Source organism: Mus caroli, unplaced genomic scaffold, assembly GCF_978045245.1.
Source record: "Mus caroli unplaced genomic scaffold, Mus_caroli_1 scaffold_3, whole genome shotgun sequence".
In the NCBI taxonomy this organism is placed as follows: Eukaryota; Metazoa; Chordata; class Mammalia; order Rodentia; family Muridae; genus Mus; species Mus caroli.
Window position 1 is genome coordinate 38,090,556 of NW_028227258.1, and position 16,688 is coordinate 38,107,243.

General features: G+C 46.5%; 1 protein-coding gene and 1 long non-coding RNA gene across 2 annotated transcripts in view; one reads left to right on the forward strand and one right to left on the reverse strand.

The window, feature by feature from the left end:
- Positions 1-16,688, reverse strand: part of Abca4 (ATP binding cassette subfamily A member 4) — a 146,225-nt gene that overhangs the window by 108,568 nt on the left and 20,969 nt on the right. Inside the window, 1 exon segment of the mRNA XM_021157524.3 lies at positions 12,646-12,843. Within this exon segment, the coding sequence (XP_021013183.1) occupies positions 12,646-12,843 (198 nt within the window).
- Positions 8,484-11,176, forward strand: LOC110290782 (uncharacterized). The gene is made up of 3 exons (XR_002377510.3): positions 8,484-8,824; positions 9,358-9,472; positions 10,913-11,176. It is a non-coding gene; the product is annotated as an uncharacterized LOC110290782 (long non-coding RNA).

Here is a 16,688-nt window from a genome sequence, read left to right on the forward strand (position 1 = left end):
TTGAACAGCAAGTTCAAATCCTGGGTACCTTTATTTGTCACCGATTCAGAATGGAATTGAATCAATGATTGTCTATCCTAAAGGTCCTTTTAGGACTGAGTTCAAAGCTTGAATGTCATCCTCATTCAGGTATTTGTAGATCCTAAGCCAGGAGCCTCAGCTCTTTCATCCTGTGGGCTGGCTCTCCTGAATGACGGTTGCACTGCTCTAGTTTGCATCAAGAGTTTAGATGCAGGTAGTTAAGCATGGAGTACTTGAGCTCCTATCTCTGCCCTGTATCCTTGCCTTTATTTCCTTCCCATGGTAGGCCTGCTTTTATGCTTTATGCCCTCTGCTCCAACCACTGGGATGAGGCACCCATCTTACTGGGATTTCTTTTCAAACTGCCTATTAAATAGCTTGAATGGTAATGGATGCTAGCTAGACAAGTCACTTAATCCCCATTTTTGCTTTAGGCTGATGGGGTTGTGTTCGGTGGGTAGGAAAGGAGGAAGGGTGTGAACAGGACAAATCACAGGTCAATGAATGCTCTCACTGATTCTGGCTGTCTTCTCTCCTAAAGACTATGAGAGGTAAGTAGTATTGCTATCATTGTCATTATTATTTGTTTTTTGTTTTTTGTTTTTTGTTTTTTTTTTTAAAGACAAACCCTCTCTGCATAGCCCTGGCTGTCGTAGAACTCATTATGCAGAATAGGCTCCCTACCTCTATCTCCTGAGTGCTGGGATTAAAGGCATGTACCACCACATACAGCTGTCTTTACGTGTGTGTGTGTGTGTGTGTGTGTGTGTGTGTGTGTGTGTGTCTTTCTACTACATCAACGGCTTTCAACTTGAGGGACGTGAACCCTTTGGAGATCACATATCAGATATCCTGCATATCAGATATTTATACTATGATTCATAAGAGCAGCAAAATTACAGTTGTGAAGTAGCAACGAGATAATTTGATGATTGGGGGGGTCACCACAATAGAAGGAACTGTTTTGAAGGGTCTCAGCATTAGGAAGCTCAAGAACAACTGTGCTAGATTATGCACTCCTTAAACATAGGAACAGGCTTCGTTTTTCCATCTTCAGCAAAGGTACACATAGGCAATCCATGAATGCATGTTGTAGAGAAGAGATAGGATCTCCTGAGATTTTGGGTTCTGTGAGCAGTATCTCTCCAGGGAGGCAGTAGACTGTTCTACTCCTATTGGGAAGGTGACCCTTGAGTTGACAAGGGTCTGAGATGATTGTAAGGATGAGTTGAGGGCAGTATCTTGTGCACAGAATGGGTTGGGGAGTCTGCAACCAGGTGGAGAGAGGAGTGTGAAGCCAGACATCGATCAGCCTGGATAGAGAGCCGGGTAAAAACAAGAGTAGGGGTCTGGAGGAGCAGAAGCCTGGGGCCAGGGCGTGAGATGCATCTTTGTGTCTGGTCAACACTTTCTTTTTTTAATCTTACTAATCATTTGGATAATAATCCACCAATCATACATTTGCTAAGCACTGGTGTCATTTGACCTCCAAAGGGGAGATTCACAGGGGTCACAGATCAGACACCCTGAATATCAGATATTTACATTGTGATTCATCACAGTAGAAAGATTACAGTTAGCCGGGCGTGGTGGCGCATGCCTTTAATCCCAGCACTCGGGAGGCAGAGGCAGGCGGATTTCTGAGTTCGAGGCCAGCCTGGTCTACAAAGTGAGTGCCAGGACAGCCAGGGCTACACAGAGAAACCCTGTCTTGAAAAACCAAAAAAAAAAAAAAAAAAAAAGAAAGAAAGATTACAGTTATGAAGGAGCAATGAAATAATTTTGTGGTTGGGGTCACCACAGCGTGAGGAACCATCTTAAAGGGCCACAGCATTAGGAAGGTTGAGAAGCACTGTTCTGGTGTGTGCTTGGTGGCCCGCCTGCATTTCCCTTCCTAGTTATTTCCACAGGGATGATAAATGCTCATGTTTTGGAGAAGCCATTTACATCTCAGAACGAGCTGGCTCCCAGCAAGCTTCCCTCTGAATCCGCTCACCAGCTTCTTAACCATGTGGCTATAAATTACAAGATAACTTCCTCAGGGCTCACTCTTCCTTGAATTCTCTCCCCGTTATCAATTCCAATTCATAAGACCTGCTCCTGCCAAAAGAACCAGGCTGTAAGTTTACTTGAATGGAAACACTTCCAGAAAAGGGGTCAAGGACCAAAGTGGCAAATACTACTATTACATACGTCCCAGACACCTATATATATGCAAGTTCTCTTAATATTTCAAATGACAAATAACTTTGTGTCATCATTGGGGTTGGCACTGATAACTTAGATCAAGGTCTAATTAGACTTCTTAAGGACTACTGGATCTACAGATAGGGTTGCTATCTCTATTAATTGTGGTTGGTCTGAGTGGTTCCTGGGCAGTGAAGCTCTACTTAAGAAAGTGATGTAAGGCCCTCACTGGGGTCTCCTAAAGACCTCTGTTAAGATTCTTGAAAGAGAAAGTCTATTCCTTCCCCTTGGATCTGCTTTCTGTTTTCCAGTGTGAAATGAAGTGTACCAGCTCCTTAAACATCTCCATGGTAGTCACTGATTCAGTGGCTATCATTTCATCAGCACAGGAAAGGATTTGCCTATGATTAATAGGTTTTTTTTTCCCCCTCTAACTCAAAGGAGCTGATCTGGAAACAGTATTCATTTCTAAGCTGAACATATACCCAATGAGTAGGTAGTTAGGTAGGATCAGGTTAAAGTGTCTTTGTGAGGATAACATGGTCTCTGGGAGACAGTGGAAGATTCTGGACTCGGGGATGGGTAGCTTGTCTTGAAAGCATCAAGAGCAGAAGTTAAGAGCCAGTGAGGCTGTGGACACTGTGGGCAGGCAGCCCTGCGTGTTAGGTTCCTTTCCCAGGAGCTGCTACAGGAAGCCCAGGTTTATCCGGGAGAAGTTGTTGCTAGGCAACTGGATGACTGTGGATTTAAAGCATGTTTGTTGCAGCCTGACAGTTGTTAAGCATTGGATAAAAAGAGAGGAAACTGCTTTGGTGCTGAGGGGGCAACCAGGAGAGGCGCCCTGTGTGCTAGGAAATGCGTCATGAGTAGAGAATTCAGACTCAGTTACATGAGGGGTGGGGGACATGCCAAGTGTTTCCACTGGGAGAGGTCATCCAGACGTGCTGTCTGCCGACACTGGGAGGAACAGTGTCTGAAGGTCTAAGGCAGAGGGTGGGCTCTGGATTATGTGAACAGTCAAGTTCTGGGACTTTCCTTAGTGCAACAGAAACTAGGCCCCCTTCCCTCCTGACAACTTCTGCCCTAGTGTCTGTTTCTTCTTCTTCTTCTTCTTTTTTTTTTTTTTTTATTGGTTTTTCGAGACAGGGTTTCTCTGTTCAGCCCTGGCTGTCCTGAAACTCACTCTGTAGACCAGGCTGGCCTCGAACTCAGAAATCCACCTGCCTCTGCCTCCCGAGTGCTGGGATTAAAGGCATGCACCACCACACCCAGCTGTCTGTTTCTGATGAAAGCAAAACTGAGCTTGGAATCCAGAGGGGGCAGCAGGGAAAGGTTATTCTGTGAGATAGACCTTCCTCCAGTGCCGGGGTCTGAGGAAGGAGAGAGGGGCCGCTACAAAACATAGTGTGTTCTCCCCCATCACCTGCCACCCCCTCTTCCTCTGTGTGTGTGTGTGTGTGCTGTGTGCATGTGTGTGTGCTGTGTGTTTGTATGTGTATATGGTATATGTGTGTCTCTATGTGTGATATATGTATGTGTGTGTGTGGTGTATATGCGTGTGTGTTATGTGTCTCTGTGTGTGTTGTGTCTGTGTGTGGGTTGTGTGTCTGTGTGTATGCTGTGTATATGTGTGTGTGTCTGTGTGTGTGTTGTGTGTCTGTGTGTGTCTTGTCTGTCTGTGTGTCTGCTGTGTGTATGTGTGTGTGTATGTGTGTGTGCTGTGTGTATGTGTGTGTGCTGTATGCATGTGTGTGTGCTATGTGTATGTGTGTGTGCTGTGTGTAGGTGTGTGTGCTGTGTGTTTGTATGTGGGTCTCTGTATGTGGTATATGTATGTGTGTGTGGTGTATATGTGTGTGTGTTTGTGTGTGGTGTATACGTGTGTGTGTGGTATGTGTGTGTCTGTGTGTGTGTTTGTGTGTATGATGTGTATATGTGTATATGGTATGTGTGTGTATATATCTCTTTTGTGTATGTGGGGTGTATATAATTTATGTATGTGTACATATGTGTGTGTCTGTGTGTGGTGTGTATGTGTGTGGTGTGTATGTGTGTGTGCTGTGTGTATGTGCATATGGTAGGTGTGTGTGTGCTGTGTGGTGTACGTGTATATGGTTGTGTGTGTGTGTATATATGTGTATGTGCATCTGTAGTATATGTATGTATGTGTGGTGTGTGTATATGTGTGTCTCTGTGTGTGGTGTATATATGTGGAGGGTATATGTATGCAAGTCTCTGTGTGCATGGTATGTGTGTGTATGTGTGTGGTGTATGTATGTATGTGGTGTATGTATTTGTGTATATGTCTGTGTGTGTGGTATGTGTATGTGTGTCCATAGTATATGTATGTTTGTGGTATGTGTATGTATGTCTGTAGTGTATGTGTGCATGTGTGTGTATGTGTGTGACATGTGTATGTGTTGTGTGTGTATATGTACAGGCCAGAGGACAACTTCAGGGGCCATTCCTCAGGCACCATTCAACCTTTAATGAATGAATGAATGAGTGAACTTATTTAATTTTGAACTGTGAGATATGATCTCTAACTGGCACAGAGCTTACTGTATGCTAGGCTGGCTGGCCAGTGAGCCCTAGGAATACACTTTCCTCTGCCTTCCTAGTGCAGGGGTCTAAAAGCATGCTCTACCACATCTGGCTTTTCCACATAGGTTCTAGGTATTGAACACAAGCCCTTGTATGTGTAGGCCAACCACTTTACTGACTAAGACACTGACTGAACTACCCACCCCAGCCCACCCTTTCACTTTGGTATAAACAAAACGTCTTTGGTTTCAAAGTGTGCTTCCCATCTTTTCTCTAATACAGATGCCACTGCAATCCCATGACAGGTGTCACATGGGTCTTACTGTCAATTTCACAAATGTGGAAGGAATGGTCCCTAGAAACAACCCCAAATTGTTAGACAGTAGCCAGAAAGCAGTGTCTGGGTCACTAGGGGATGCCTGTGTGTCAGCAGGTGGCCCAGGACTTGGCCTCTACCACTGGTCTCACACTCAAGAGCCAGGGCCGAGGAGGTTTATGAAAAGAGCCAAGGTCAGTGACAACACCAGAAACCAGCATGGCTTTCTGCACCTGCCTGTCCTCAGAAGAAAGAAATACCTGGCCAGTGCTGAGGCTAGGCTGAAGTAGCAGCTCAGAGTCCTGGGAGTTAACTGACACTGTGCTGGACCCCAGATGTGCGGTCACATCTGTGTTATGATTTTCTACCTGTCGCCCTGAGCTCTGGAGCTCAGTATACAGTGGGTTACAATGACATGGGGTCTCCCTCATGACTGAATTCTGCTATTCTCCTAATTTTGCAATATGGGAGTGAGCTTTCTACCTCGTACAGCTTAAGGGTCTTAGCTGTAATCCCCTTGTGTGCTCAAACACAGACACAGTCTCAGCATCTTCAGTGTCTGCCTTGTCAGAGCTATGACACGCTCGGGTTCTGTGGTCCTGTCACTGTCCTGGGTGGTCTTGGCCTGTATATAATAGGTTCTGTGCACATACACACTCATGTAAGTGCTTCTGGGGTTGGGGACAGAGCTCTGTCATCCTCATTCCCACTTTAAACTTTTAGAGTGAGTTTAACTCTTGAAAACAAAAAAGAAGCATCTTATTTTATATATGAGACCCACTGGGGTACTTGTGTATTAGTGGTAGGTAGGGAAGAAATTTCATTGCATGAGTTTTTAACCTGGGGTCTGACTCCCGAGTCTGTGGGGACTTACATTCCCTAGGGAAAGGCTTAGAGCTGGTATCAGATTCTCAAACACAATCCTAATCCATAAAAACAAGTCAGAGTTACTGTTCTGCAGAGAGCTGAAGTATCCAGGAGTCCAAATCCTTCCAAAAGCCAATTTACGCTGGAGGGAACCTGTTATCTAACATGTGGGTATCACATAGCATAAGTACGTGATCTATACTGACTGAACACAGGCAGAGATGCCAGACCCCACCATCCGAACCAGCAGCTGTCCCGGGGACTGGCTTCTGTCGCAAGTCACTTTAGCTCTGACCATCAGGGATGCTTTCTTCCTCAGTCTATAAAGTCGCATCTGGTCTGTCAAGAAAACAAGCCCTAGCTTACTGTATTTATCTGGAGCCTACTGGAAATCAAGACAAGCAAATGATAAGGTCATTAGCCCCAGGCATGGTAAAGACCTCTCTTCTAATTCCTTCTTTATTGAAATCTATTTGTCAAGGGGACCCCCAACCCCAATAACCACTGATTTGATATATGTGGGGAGCAGGGACTACAAATGCCGTCAGCCAAATACTTCAAGTGTGGCTTAATGGGTTTTAAAACTCTGTTTCTGTCTGAGTTTTGTTTCTGCCTGCCATGTACACACACACACACACACACACACACACACACACACACACACACCGACCCTCCCCCCATACACCCTGCCTTCACTACATGTACACTGCCTTCAACACATGTACACTGCTGCTTGCACTAGAATTTGATTTCTTTCTCTTTTCTTCCCAAAGTAGGAGAAAGTTAGGTACACACAGCAATCCAGAGAGAGGGAGGGGGAGAGAGAGGGAGGGAGGAAGGAGGGGGAAGGGAAGGGAAGGAGGGAGAAAATATATCATGGAGGTAAAGTCACTAATGAGACATTATTGTTAAACCCGGGAGATGTGGGGTTCCCCCAGAGAATTGTGCATAGCAAAAAGCCACTCGAAAAATTGGAACACAGAGTTGAAATTTAACAAACTGCAGGCCAGTGACCCCAGGGAGCAGAAAGCAAGGCCAGCTCTCACCAGGCGATGCAAAGTCCGCCCCCTGTTTATTCCCGGTGGCTCAGGAATTCAGGGAGCAGAGCCAAGAGTGAAGCAGGACACGGGCAGCAGTGTGTAGTCAGGACCCCCAAGCCTGGGCCTTTTCTTCTCTGGAACTCAATGTTCGGCCAGCCAAGAGTCATAGGGACAGGAGTGTGACAGACACGGCAAAATAGAGATGGAGGGAGAGGGAAAAAAAAGAAGCCGAACTGTGCTACAGTAGGTACATTTACAGAGGGGAAAGCTGTGAGCCCAAAAGCCAGCTTTCCTCCATCCACAGCCACGGAGAAGGGGGAAAAGGAGGGGAAACTCAAGATTTCCCAGCAGAATGGCGGTCTTCGCGTCCACCTCATCTCCTCAGCTGAGTTTCCACAAATAAACATCCACAGACAAGGGACAGATTTGCTTCTCAGCAAGATGTCAAAGCTGTGCACCAGAGTGGGAGAGAAAACAGGAAGGACAGAGGGCTGGGGTGGGGGAGAAAATGGGATGGAGGAGGGACAGAGGGGCCTGCGCAACCTGGGCAAATCAGATGGGAAACCTCCAACCCCTCACCAGATTCAGACTAAAGTACTAAAGGGATACACGGTTGTTTTGGTTTTTTTTTTTTAATGAGGTGTGAACATTTTAGGTATGCAGGCAGTAATGATGCCCAGGGCTCTGGCTCAGAACCTCTGGGTTTCAAGTTGCCTGCTGTTAGCCTGAAAAAGTCCCAGGTGAAGATGAACTTCTTCACACCATGGCTGTTGGAGGTAAATCCAAGAGAGGCTAAGCCATGGAGAGAATCCAGCCACCTGATTTGTTCTGGGCTTCCCCAACTCATTATGCAAATGTGTGTGTGTGCGTGTGTGTGTGTGTGTGTGTGTGTGTGTGTGTGTGTGTGTGTGTGTTTGTGTATAAGAGAGAGACAGAGAGAGACAGAGACACACAGAGAGAGGGGAGGGAGAGAAACAGAAAGAGACACACAAAGAGACACGGAGAGACACATACACAGAGAGACACACAGTGAGAGACCCAGAGAGACACACCGAGACACAGAGACACCCACAGAGAGAGACTATGTGACTGGGTTGGGTAGAGCAAGGCCCAGAGAACTGCTTTTGGATTATTTGAAGATGACAACATTCAGTTCTGACCTCTAAAGGAAAGAGGAAAAACACAGCTGGCCCCAGTTGGTGCTAACTCCCACTATGTTCCCTCAGTGCCACAGATTCCCAGGTCTGGAGGTTGCTCCCACCCTATCCCCACCCTTACTCTGTACCCAGCAGGGCAGGTGCCGGTCACAGTGGTTTACTGAGATTTTTTTCCTCTTTCTTTGTTAATGAGAACTGACTTGGCATTTAATAAAATCTTATTTATATAAGGGTTACGTGTACACAAGAAACAACCCAGGAGAAGGGCCAGCCGAGCGTCCCCCCATCCCCACCCCCAGGCCGGAATGACAGTGGCTGTGCGCCAACCAGCTGCAATAACAGCCAGGCCACAGAGGCTAGCCATGTTCCTCCAGGGGGCCATGGGGTCTGCCCTGGCCACCCTGTGCCTGCCTGGGGATCATTTTCCTAAAACCACTCCAGGATGGGAACAGGAAACAATGAAAGCAAAAATCTCATTTAATGCTTGCTATTTCTTCTAAGTTCTTTATTAGTTATTTATTTGCTTTTAATGTTTAGCTGCCCTGTTCGTTTGGACCGGGGAAGGCACATTTCAAGGGCACCAGACGACTAGACAGGGTGTTTACAGTTTGCTAGGAGCTCACGAGTTCTACTTTACCAGCTCTTTCCTCATTGAAGCAGAAGCAGGACCGAAGAGGACAGCGGGCAAGGAGGTTGGTGCAGGTCACCCACTGCCTCCCACTGGGGGGTTTCCTCTGCCCTGTCCACCTTTGCCTCCCTAGCTCTCTTTAAGAGAAAGGGTGGGCTGAGCACTCCAGAAGCTCCGCACCGGCGTTCTTGAAGCCCAAAGGTGTTTGGGTTACGCATAGTACTGTTACGTCTATAGAAACTGAGCTTGTAAAGTCAAATGCCTTTGTTCAGGTTGATAATTTTTGACCCTGGCTGGAATTTGGAATTATCTGCAAAGATCTTGAAAATACCCAAGTAACCTGTACTGTACTAACTGACTCAGGATCTCTGAACTCTGGGGCTCGAAGTGGGCCTTGGTTTTTTGGTGTTTTGTTTTGTTTTGTTTTGTTTTTCTTTTTGAGATAGGGTCTCATTTAGTGTAGCCTGGCCTTAAACGTCTCCTGTAGCCAAGGGTGACCTTAAATTCCTATCCTTGTGCCTCCAACTCCCCCACACACTGGAATTACAGGTGTACACTACTGTGGTTAGTTTTTTTTTTTTTTTTTTTTTTTTACAGTGCTGGAGATCAAACCCAGGGCCTACTAGGCGTTTTAGGCAAGCACTCTCCAACTGCTGTTAGCCTGAAAAAGTCCCAGGTGAAGATGAACTTCTTCACACCATGGCTGTTGGAGGTAAATCCAAGAGAGGCTAAGCCATGGAGAGAATCCAGCCACCTGATTTGTTCTGGGCTTCCCCAACTCATTATGCAAATGTGTGTGTGTGCGTGTGTGTGTGTGTGTGTGTGTGTGTGTGTGTGTGTGTGTGTGTGTGTATAAGAGAGAGACAGAGACAGAGAGACAGAGAGAGACAGAGACACACAGAGAGAGGGGAGGGAGAGAAACAGAAAGAGACACACAAAGAGACACGGAGAGACACATACACAGAGAGACACACAGTGAGAGACCGGTATCCCCCTCCCTACATAAGTAGCTGTTGAAGCTTCCCCCCAACCCCCCCCCCCCCGATCCTGTGTTCTGCTAAGCTGAGGGCTGCTGCTCTCAGGGACAAGTGTGTGCTGAGCTCTATCTGCTGGGGAGCTTTGAATGGGTTGGTTGGATTGTTTGTGAGCTGAGTGAGAGTAGGAGACTCATTGTTGGCGCCATGGCCTTTGCTCAGTCTCAGCCGGTACCTGCCGCAGCTGAACAGCACAGGTATGTCTAAGTAAGTGAGAGAGACTAGTAAAATTCTGATTTCTAAACCCAATGAAAGGCAGAAGAAAGGTATTGACTAGGAATGGCCCCCATGTGTTTGGATGCTTTGCCATAGGGAATGGCGCTATTAGGAGGTGTGGCCTTGTTGGAATGGGTGTGGCCTTGTTGGAGGAAGTGTGTCACTGTAGGGGCCAGCTTTGAGGACTCCTGTGCTCAAGCTATGCCCAGTGTGGAATCCAGTCTCCTCCTTGCTGCCTTCAGATCAACTCTCAGCTCCTTCTCCAGCTCCAGGTCTGCCTGGACACTGCCATGGAAGTGTGCCATCATGATGCTAATGAGGACACTGACACTGTAAATGGGCCCCAGTTAACTGGTGTCCTTTAAAAGAGTTGTCTTGGTCATAGTGTCTCTTCAGCAACAAAACCCAAGCTAAGAAGGTTTTCTGGTCTTGTTTAATAAGTAAACACCCAGTTCAGTGGCCCCAGCAGGGGCTTAGGTTTGTATCTTGAGTGTCACACAAAGGTCCATCTGTTAAAGGCATGCTCTCCATCTTGACACTAGTGGAAATGGTGGATATGTAAGGGATAGGGCCTAGTAGGAGATCTTTGGGCCATCAGAAGGTCTGCCACTGAGGGGCATGTTGGGAACTCCAAGGCCTCTGCTTGTTCTCTTTTGCTTCCTGGCCGAGAAATGAGTGGGTCGTTCCATTGTGTATTCAGCCACGATGTGCTGCCTCATTACTGGACCCAAAATGATGAGTCCCATCCAACACAGACTGGAATCTCTAAAACTGTGAACCAAAGAAAGCCCTGTCTCCAAAGGATTGGGGCACATGTTATGGTAATGCAGGACTGACTAACACAAGGTCTAGTCACTAACGGATAATTTTGTCCAGATGCAGTCTATTTTGTCTCTACCCAGGACTACGTGAACTGAAGATGGTGCTGCAGAGGAGGCAAGGGTTGCTCTTGGAGTCTGCTGGAGGACAGAGATGTTCTGGTCACAGGCTGTTAGTTCTCTCTGCAGTACGGAAAACATCAAGACCATCTCTGAGGCCCTAGGCTTTTTGTGGTGGCCTCCTCAGGTCCTGATCCCTTTTACCTACTTTGGAGACCCGCCCAATGAGCTGGGGAAATTGCAGAGTAACTCCCAAAGGAAATTCAAAATAAACTCTGCCAGAACCTGTGAGGCCTATTTTATTTTGATTCATTTTAAAGAATTCATCTGGCTTCTTTCCTTCTCCTTTCTTTTTCTGTGTATTATATCCCCAAAGACAAGGCCTCCTGTGTCCTAGGTTAGCTGAAGATGATCATTAAAGTCTGGCATTCCTGCCTATACCTCCTAAGTGCTGGGATTACAGATGGTTATGTGTGCTGTGGAGATAACCCTGGCTTTGTGCATGGAAGGCAAACACTCCTACCAACTCAGCAACAACCCTGTTTCCAGCTTAAAGAAGCTGAGAGAGAGAGAGAGAGAGAGAGAGAGAGAGAGAGAGAGAGAGAGAGAGAGAGAGAGAGGAAAGAGCATTAAAGAGCAAGAGAGAGGGCTAGAGGAAGGGGGAGAGAACGAGAGTGAGAGAGAGAGGAAAGTGTACATTTTCTGAGATTTGAGAAAACAGCCATGAAAACAGCAAAAAATGTAAATACCATAACCAACAAATAACTTTAGAATATCTTAATATCTTAGTGATTGACATTCCTCATGGCACAGGTTCAGAAATTAAAATATAGGCAAAAGGACACATACAATGGGGCTGCTAGAAACAGTCTAACTTTTCTAAAAGAGTCTAATGAATACTACAAAGTGTGGCTTCTAGGGACCACCCCCCCATAAGAATCTCCTAAGGATTGAGGCAGCTCCCCACCAGCAGGGCTGGGGACTTGAACTTGCGTGTTTCAGCAACCTCTGACTATTCCATACATCTTAAAGTTTGACACCTCTGTGCTCCACCATACCCTTCTAGCAAAAGGAGACATTCATGGACTTTGGGAGTCTGGATGGCTCTAGAGCAGAAGGTTGGCTTAGCATTCCCAAATGTTGAGATTATGAACTTTTCTATTTTGTTTTTCTATCTAGAAATAGCACCTTTGGGAGTCAAGAGCAGTTCCATAGGAAAGAATTTGAATCCCTCCCTCATTTGTTAAAATGTAGGAAAGCTTTGCACAGTTTTTTTTTCTCTCTCTCTACTTTTTCCTACTATTTTATACACAGGTATGTCCAACCTATGGCCCACAGGCTGCAGATTCCAAGATAGCTATGTAGGAATCCCAATACACCTGTAGATGACAATGTCATGTTACAGTGTCAAAAAGTTGGACACCCGGGAAGTATCATACGTGTTGCCTAGATGAACACTGGGACCAGGACAGAGTCAATGCCTTGCCTGTAACCACGAGCAGGGAACTCACTAGTCTGCAGAGGATGGAGAGCATTCTTTTCACGTTTGGCGTGGATGTACACCTACCCCATCACATGCCCAGGGGTAAACTAACTCCTTTCCCTTGCTGCTCTTTCTAGAAGAACTAGGGTTCTGGAGTATCCTCAAGGCTTGCCACGAGCATCAAGCACACACCTGCCTTAATGTCAATTCTTCAATGGCATGCCTGTTCCCAGGAGTCGCCTCCCAAGCAAGATGCACGGAACCCTTTCCTTACCACACGGAAGAGTTTGAAGAAGTCCACATCCGCATACAGAGTGTCTTCTATCCACTGTAGGGTGACCTGGGAGAGGGGACACAGGGCATCGCGTACCGTCTGTGCCCCCCGACGCTGGCTGAAGATGATGAAGCGCTGCAGGAGGGCCTCGCTGCAGGCAATGTCTGTCAGTTCCAAGTCTGGGACCCCATAAGCAAACTGCAGGGAGGAGAAAAGATGCTGGAGAACTCCTTGTAGGAAAACATTACCACTCTCCTGAACATTACCACATCCTGCCGAACAGACCACATCCCACGGCAAAGGGACAGAGCAGACGGAGCATGTCTACTAACTAGTTGGTTTAACACACACAGATTAGCTGGGTGGCGATAGTAGTGCATGCCTTTGATCCCAGAGGCAGGCAGACCTGTGAATTAGAGGCCACCCTGGTCTACAGAGGAAGTTTCAGGACAACCAGTGCTACACACAAGAAAAAAATAAAAACAAACAAAACTTCAAAACTACAGATTAACTTAGGTCATCTGGGTGGGTTTAATGTCATATAAGGGTACGTGACGTTGGGAGGAAGCAGAAGAAAAGCTGTGTGGGTACTGTGCTGTGAGAAAGGAAGGCTTGGCAGGCCATTGCTTGTCTTGCACATGGAGGGAACCTCCATCCAAGGAGTGTGTACAGTCTGCTAAAGGTGGCTAAGATGAGAAAATAGGTTTTCCTTTAGACATCCCAGTGAAGAATGTGACTTACTTAATGGCACCTTGACTTTCAGATTCATTTATTTTTATTTATATGAGTACACTATAGCTGCCTTCAGACATACACCAGAAGAGGGCATCAGACTCTGTTACAGATGGTTGTGAGCCACCATGTGGTTGCTGGGAACTGAACTCAGGACCTCTGGAAGAACAGTCAGTGCTCTTAACTTCTGAGCCATCTCTCCAGCCCATGACTTTCAGACTTCTGATCTGGAGAGTCATAAGAGAATAAACCTGTGTTGCCTTAAACCTTCAGGTTCTTGGTCTCCTGGAGTGTGTCATCTGTTACAGCAATAATAAAAATGCAAACCCTACCTCAAACCTTACTTTATCAGAAAACTTTGTGGCGATTTTGAGCTCTCCTTGGAAGAAGATGCTAAGATGCCATCAAAGCCTTCTCCCAGTGGCTGAAGTGGAGGAGTAGTGAAAACATCTACAGTGACATTGACCAACTTCTTCTCACTAGAATTACTACATAAACATAGAAGATGGCCAGATCAATTTGGTTTTTATTTTGTTATTGTTATTTTTGCTTGATTATTTGAGGCAGGGTCTCACTCTAGCCCAGGCTGACCTGGAACTTATTCCATAGCTTAGGTCATTTTCCTGTCTCAATCTCCTGACGTTACAGAAGCAAGCCACCATACCTGACACAGTTAAATATGAATTTCAGCTACACAACAAATAACTTTTAGTATGTCTCAAATAAATTCCAAAGGGAGCATAATTATGCTGAATTTTTTGTGATTCTCTAAAATTTAGCATTAAATATATAACTTGTATTTTATCCACAATGCTTGGCCTAGATAGCACACATCCCACACCCCTTAGAAGCTCACAGCCAATGGCTTGGAGCACCATGACTATGGTGCCCTCCACAACTAAGATGGAAAGGAAGAGGTCCCAACCCTGGTCAAGGCTCCTTAGTCACCTGGAGTGTTGCCTGCACCCAGCATTCCAGATTCTGTACCATGGAACAAATTCATAAAACTAGTCCCCGAAGACACCTTTTAACTCCTAATCACACAGACCTCCACACTGGAAAACAGAGCAGGCCCAGACTCTGCCACCCTCACAGAAACATGGAGGACACACTGGTCCCTCCATGAGGCATAGGCTGATGGCCGATCAGCTGTTGATGATCAGTCTGGAGGTCTGCAGTAGGGGTGTTCCCACAGATCATTCTGCCTTTGCCCCCACCTCATTTTGTATCTCTGAGAAAAACCCCATCTTCTTTCTAGCCAGAAGGTGAAACCATTTTCATAAGCTCACTTTGTCTGGTCCTCTCATACTGCAGAGGAAGGAGCTGATGAAAGGGAACTAGGCAACGGCACCCATCCATAGGGATTATTAGCTAATGTCCTAGTTTTCTTTCCACTGCTGGGATGAAACTCCATGACCAAAAGTAACTGGAGGAGGAAAAGGTTCACAGTCCATCATGAGGGGAAGTCAGGACAGGAGCTCAAGGCAGGAAGGAGGTAGGAACTGGGGCAGGGGCCATGGAAGAGTGCTGCTTACGAGCTTGCTCTCCATAGTTTGCTCCATAACTTTCTTTTATACCCCAGGACCATCTGGCAATCCCAAGGATGCTATTGCCTGCAGTGGGCTGGGCCCTTCCACATCAATCAGCAATTAAGAAGATGCCCCACAGGCTTGCTTACACGCCAATATGATGGAGACTGTCTTCATTAAGGTTACTGTTGCTGTAATGAAACACCATGACCAAAGCCACTTGAGGAGGAAAGGGTTTATCAGGCGTATGCTTCATCTTCACTGTGTATCACTGAAGGAAGTCAGGACAGGGACGCAAACAGGGCAGAGACCTGCAGGCAGGAGTGGATGCAGAGGCCATAGAGGAGTGCTGCTGACTGGCTTGCTCAGCCTGCTCTCTTTTAGAACCCAGGACCACCAGCCCAGGGATGGCCCCACCCACCATGTGCTGAGAGTCCTCTTCATCAGTCACTAATCAAGAAAATGCTCTACAGGCTCAGCTACAACCTGATCTTATGGAGGCGTTTTTCTTAATTGAGTTTCCCTTTTCTCAGAGAACTCTAGCTTGTGCCAAACTGACAAACAAACAAACGAACAAAAACCCGATTGACAAAACTCCACGTATCCAATCGATTACTCTTTCAGGGTTATTCACTGAACTATTGTTCAGGGATCAGAATGGTGTCTGAGGATCTAGAGGTGGATAACATAGGCTTCCTGTTCTTTGAAGAGCTCTCTAACTAGGTGCATCTACGGACAGTTAGTGTAAGATCAAATAGATCAATACTAGACCCTGAAAGGGGAAGAATCAGTAAGTTCAGTCAAGGCTGAGATAAACGCGGTGGCAGAATACCTACCTACTATGTGTGACACTCTGGGTGTCAAACCTACCATAGAAGAGAGGTCAAGAGAAACAGAGTTGGCGGGAGAGAGAAGGGGAGGGAAGAGAGAGCAAGAGAATAGCTAGTCAAAGTTCCTAGAATTTACCAGCCATGGCAGTTACAGGGCTGGCCTATAATCCCAGCACTCAGGTGGTAGAGGCAGGAAGGTCAGAGGTTCAAGGCCATCCTCAGCTAACAGTGAATTTGAGGCCAGCCTGGGCTACATGACAGCCTGTCTCAAAAATAATGGTGACAAAGTATTTGGTGCTTTATTAAGTATGTCTGGCAACATTCTAAGTGGTTCACATATTCTAATTTTTTTCAATCTCTCCTTATAACCACCATGTACGGTAGGCATTTTCGTAGTGAGGGAACAGGTATAGAGTGGTGCATTCTTGTGATTCGTGGTGATTTACAGTGTGTGGGCCTCGCAGAGATCTGACTCCTAGAGACTCGCCAATGCTTGCTAACTGGCGAGTAAGGAGGAGTGAGGATTGGCCAAGGAAAGGAGGCTTATTAGCAATCTTCGTGGAGGATGCATCAGTTGGACGGGGGGCCTGAAGCTCCGTAGAAGTCTTCAAGACTGGACAGATGGGAACGAGACAGAACTAGACACTTTGGACTCTTCTCATTCAATGATTTCTTAGAAGAAAGCGGTATTGGGATGCCCCCCCCCAAAGCCCCCGAGCTGTGCCAGGAAGAAAGGACTCAGAGGGAAACTGCTGATGGCAATGAACAAAGAGTCCCTGCTTAGTAAAGATGATGAATCACAGCTTCCACTGGGGCCGCTGAAAAGGCATGTCGACATTGTGCCTGCAAGTTCTAGTGGCCATGTTGGGTAAAGGTCACAGAGCTCAGATGGAGTGGAAGTCAAGATGAGAGTGGAAGGGTGGGTGACCAGCTGAGAAGCAAGGTGGCCTGG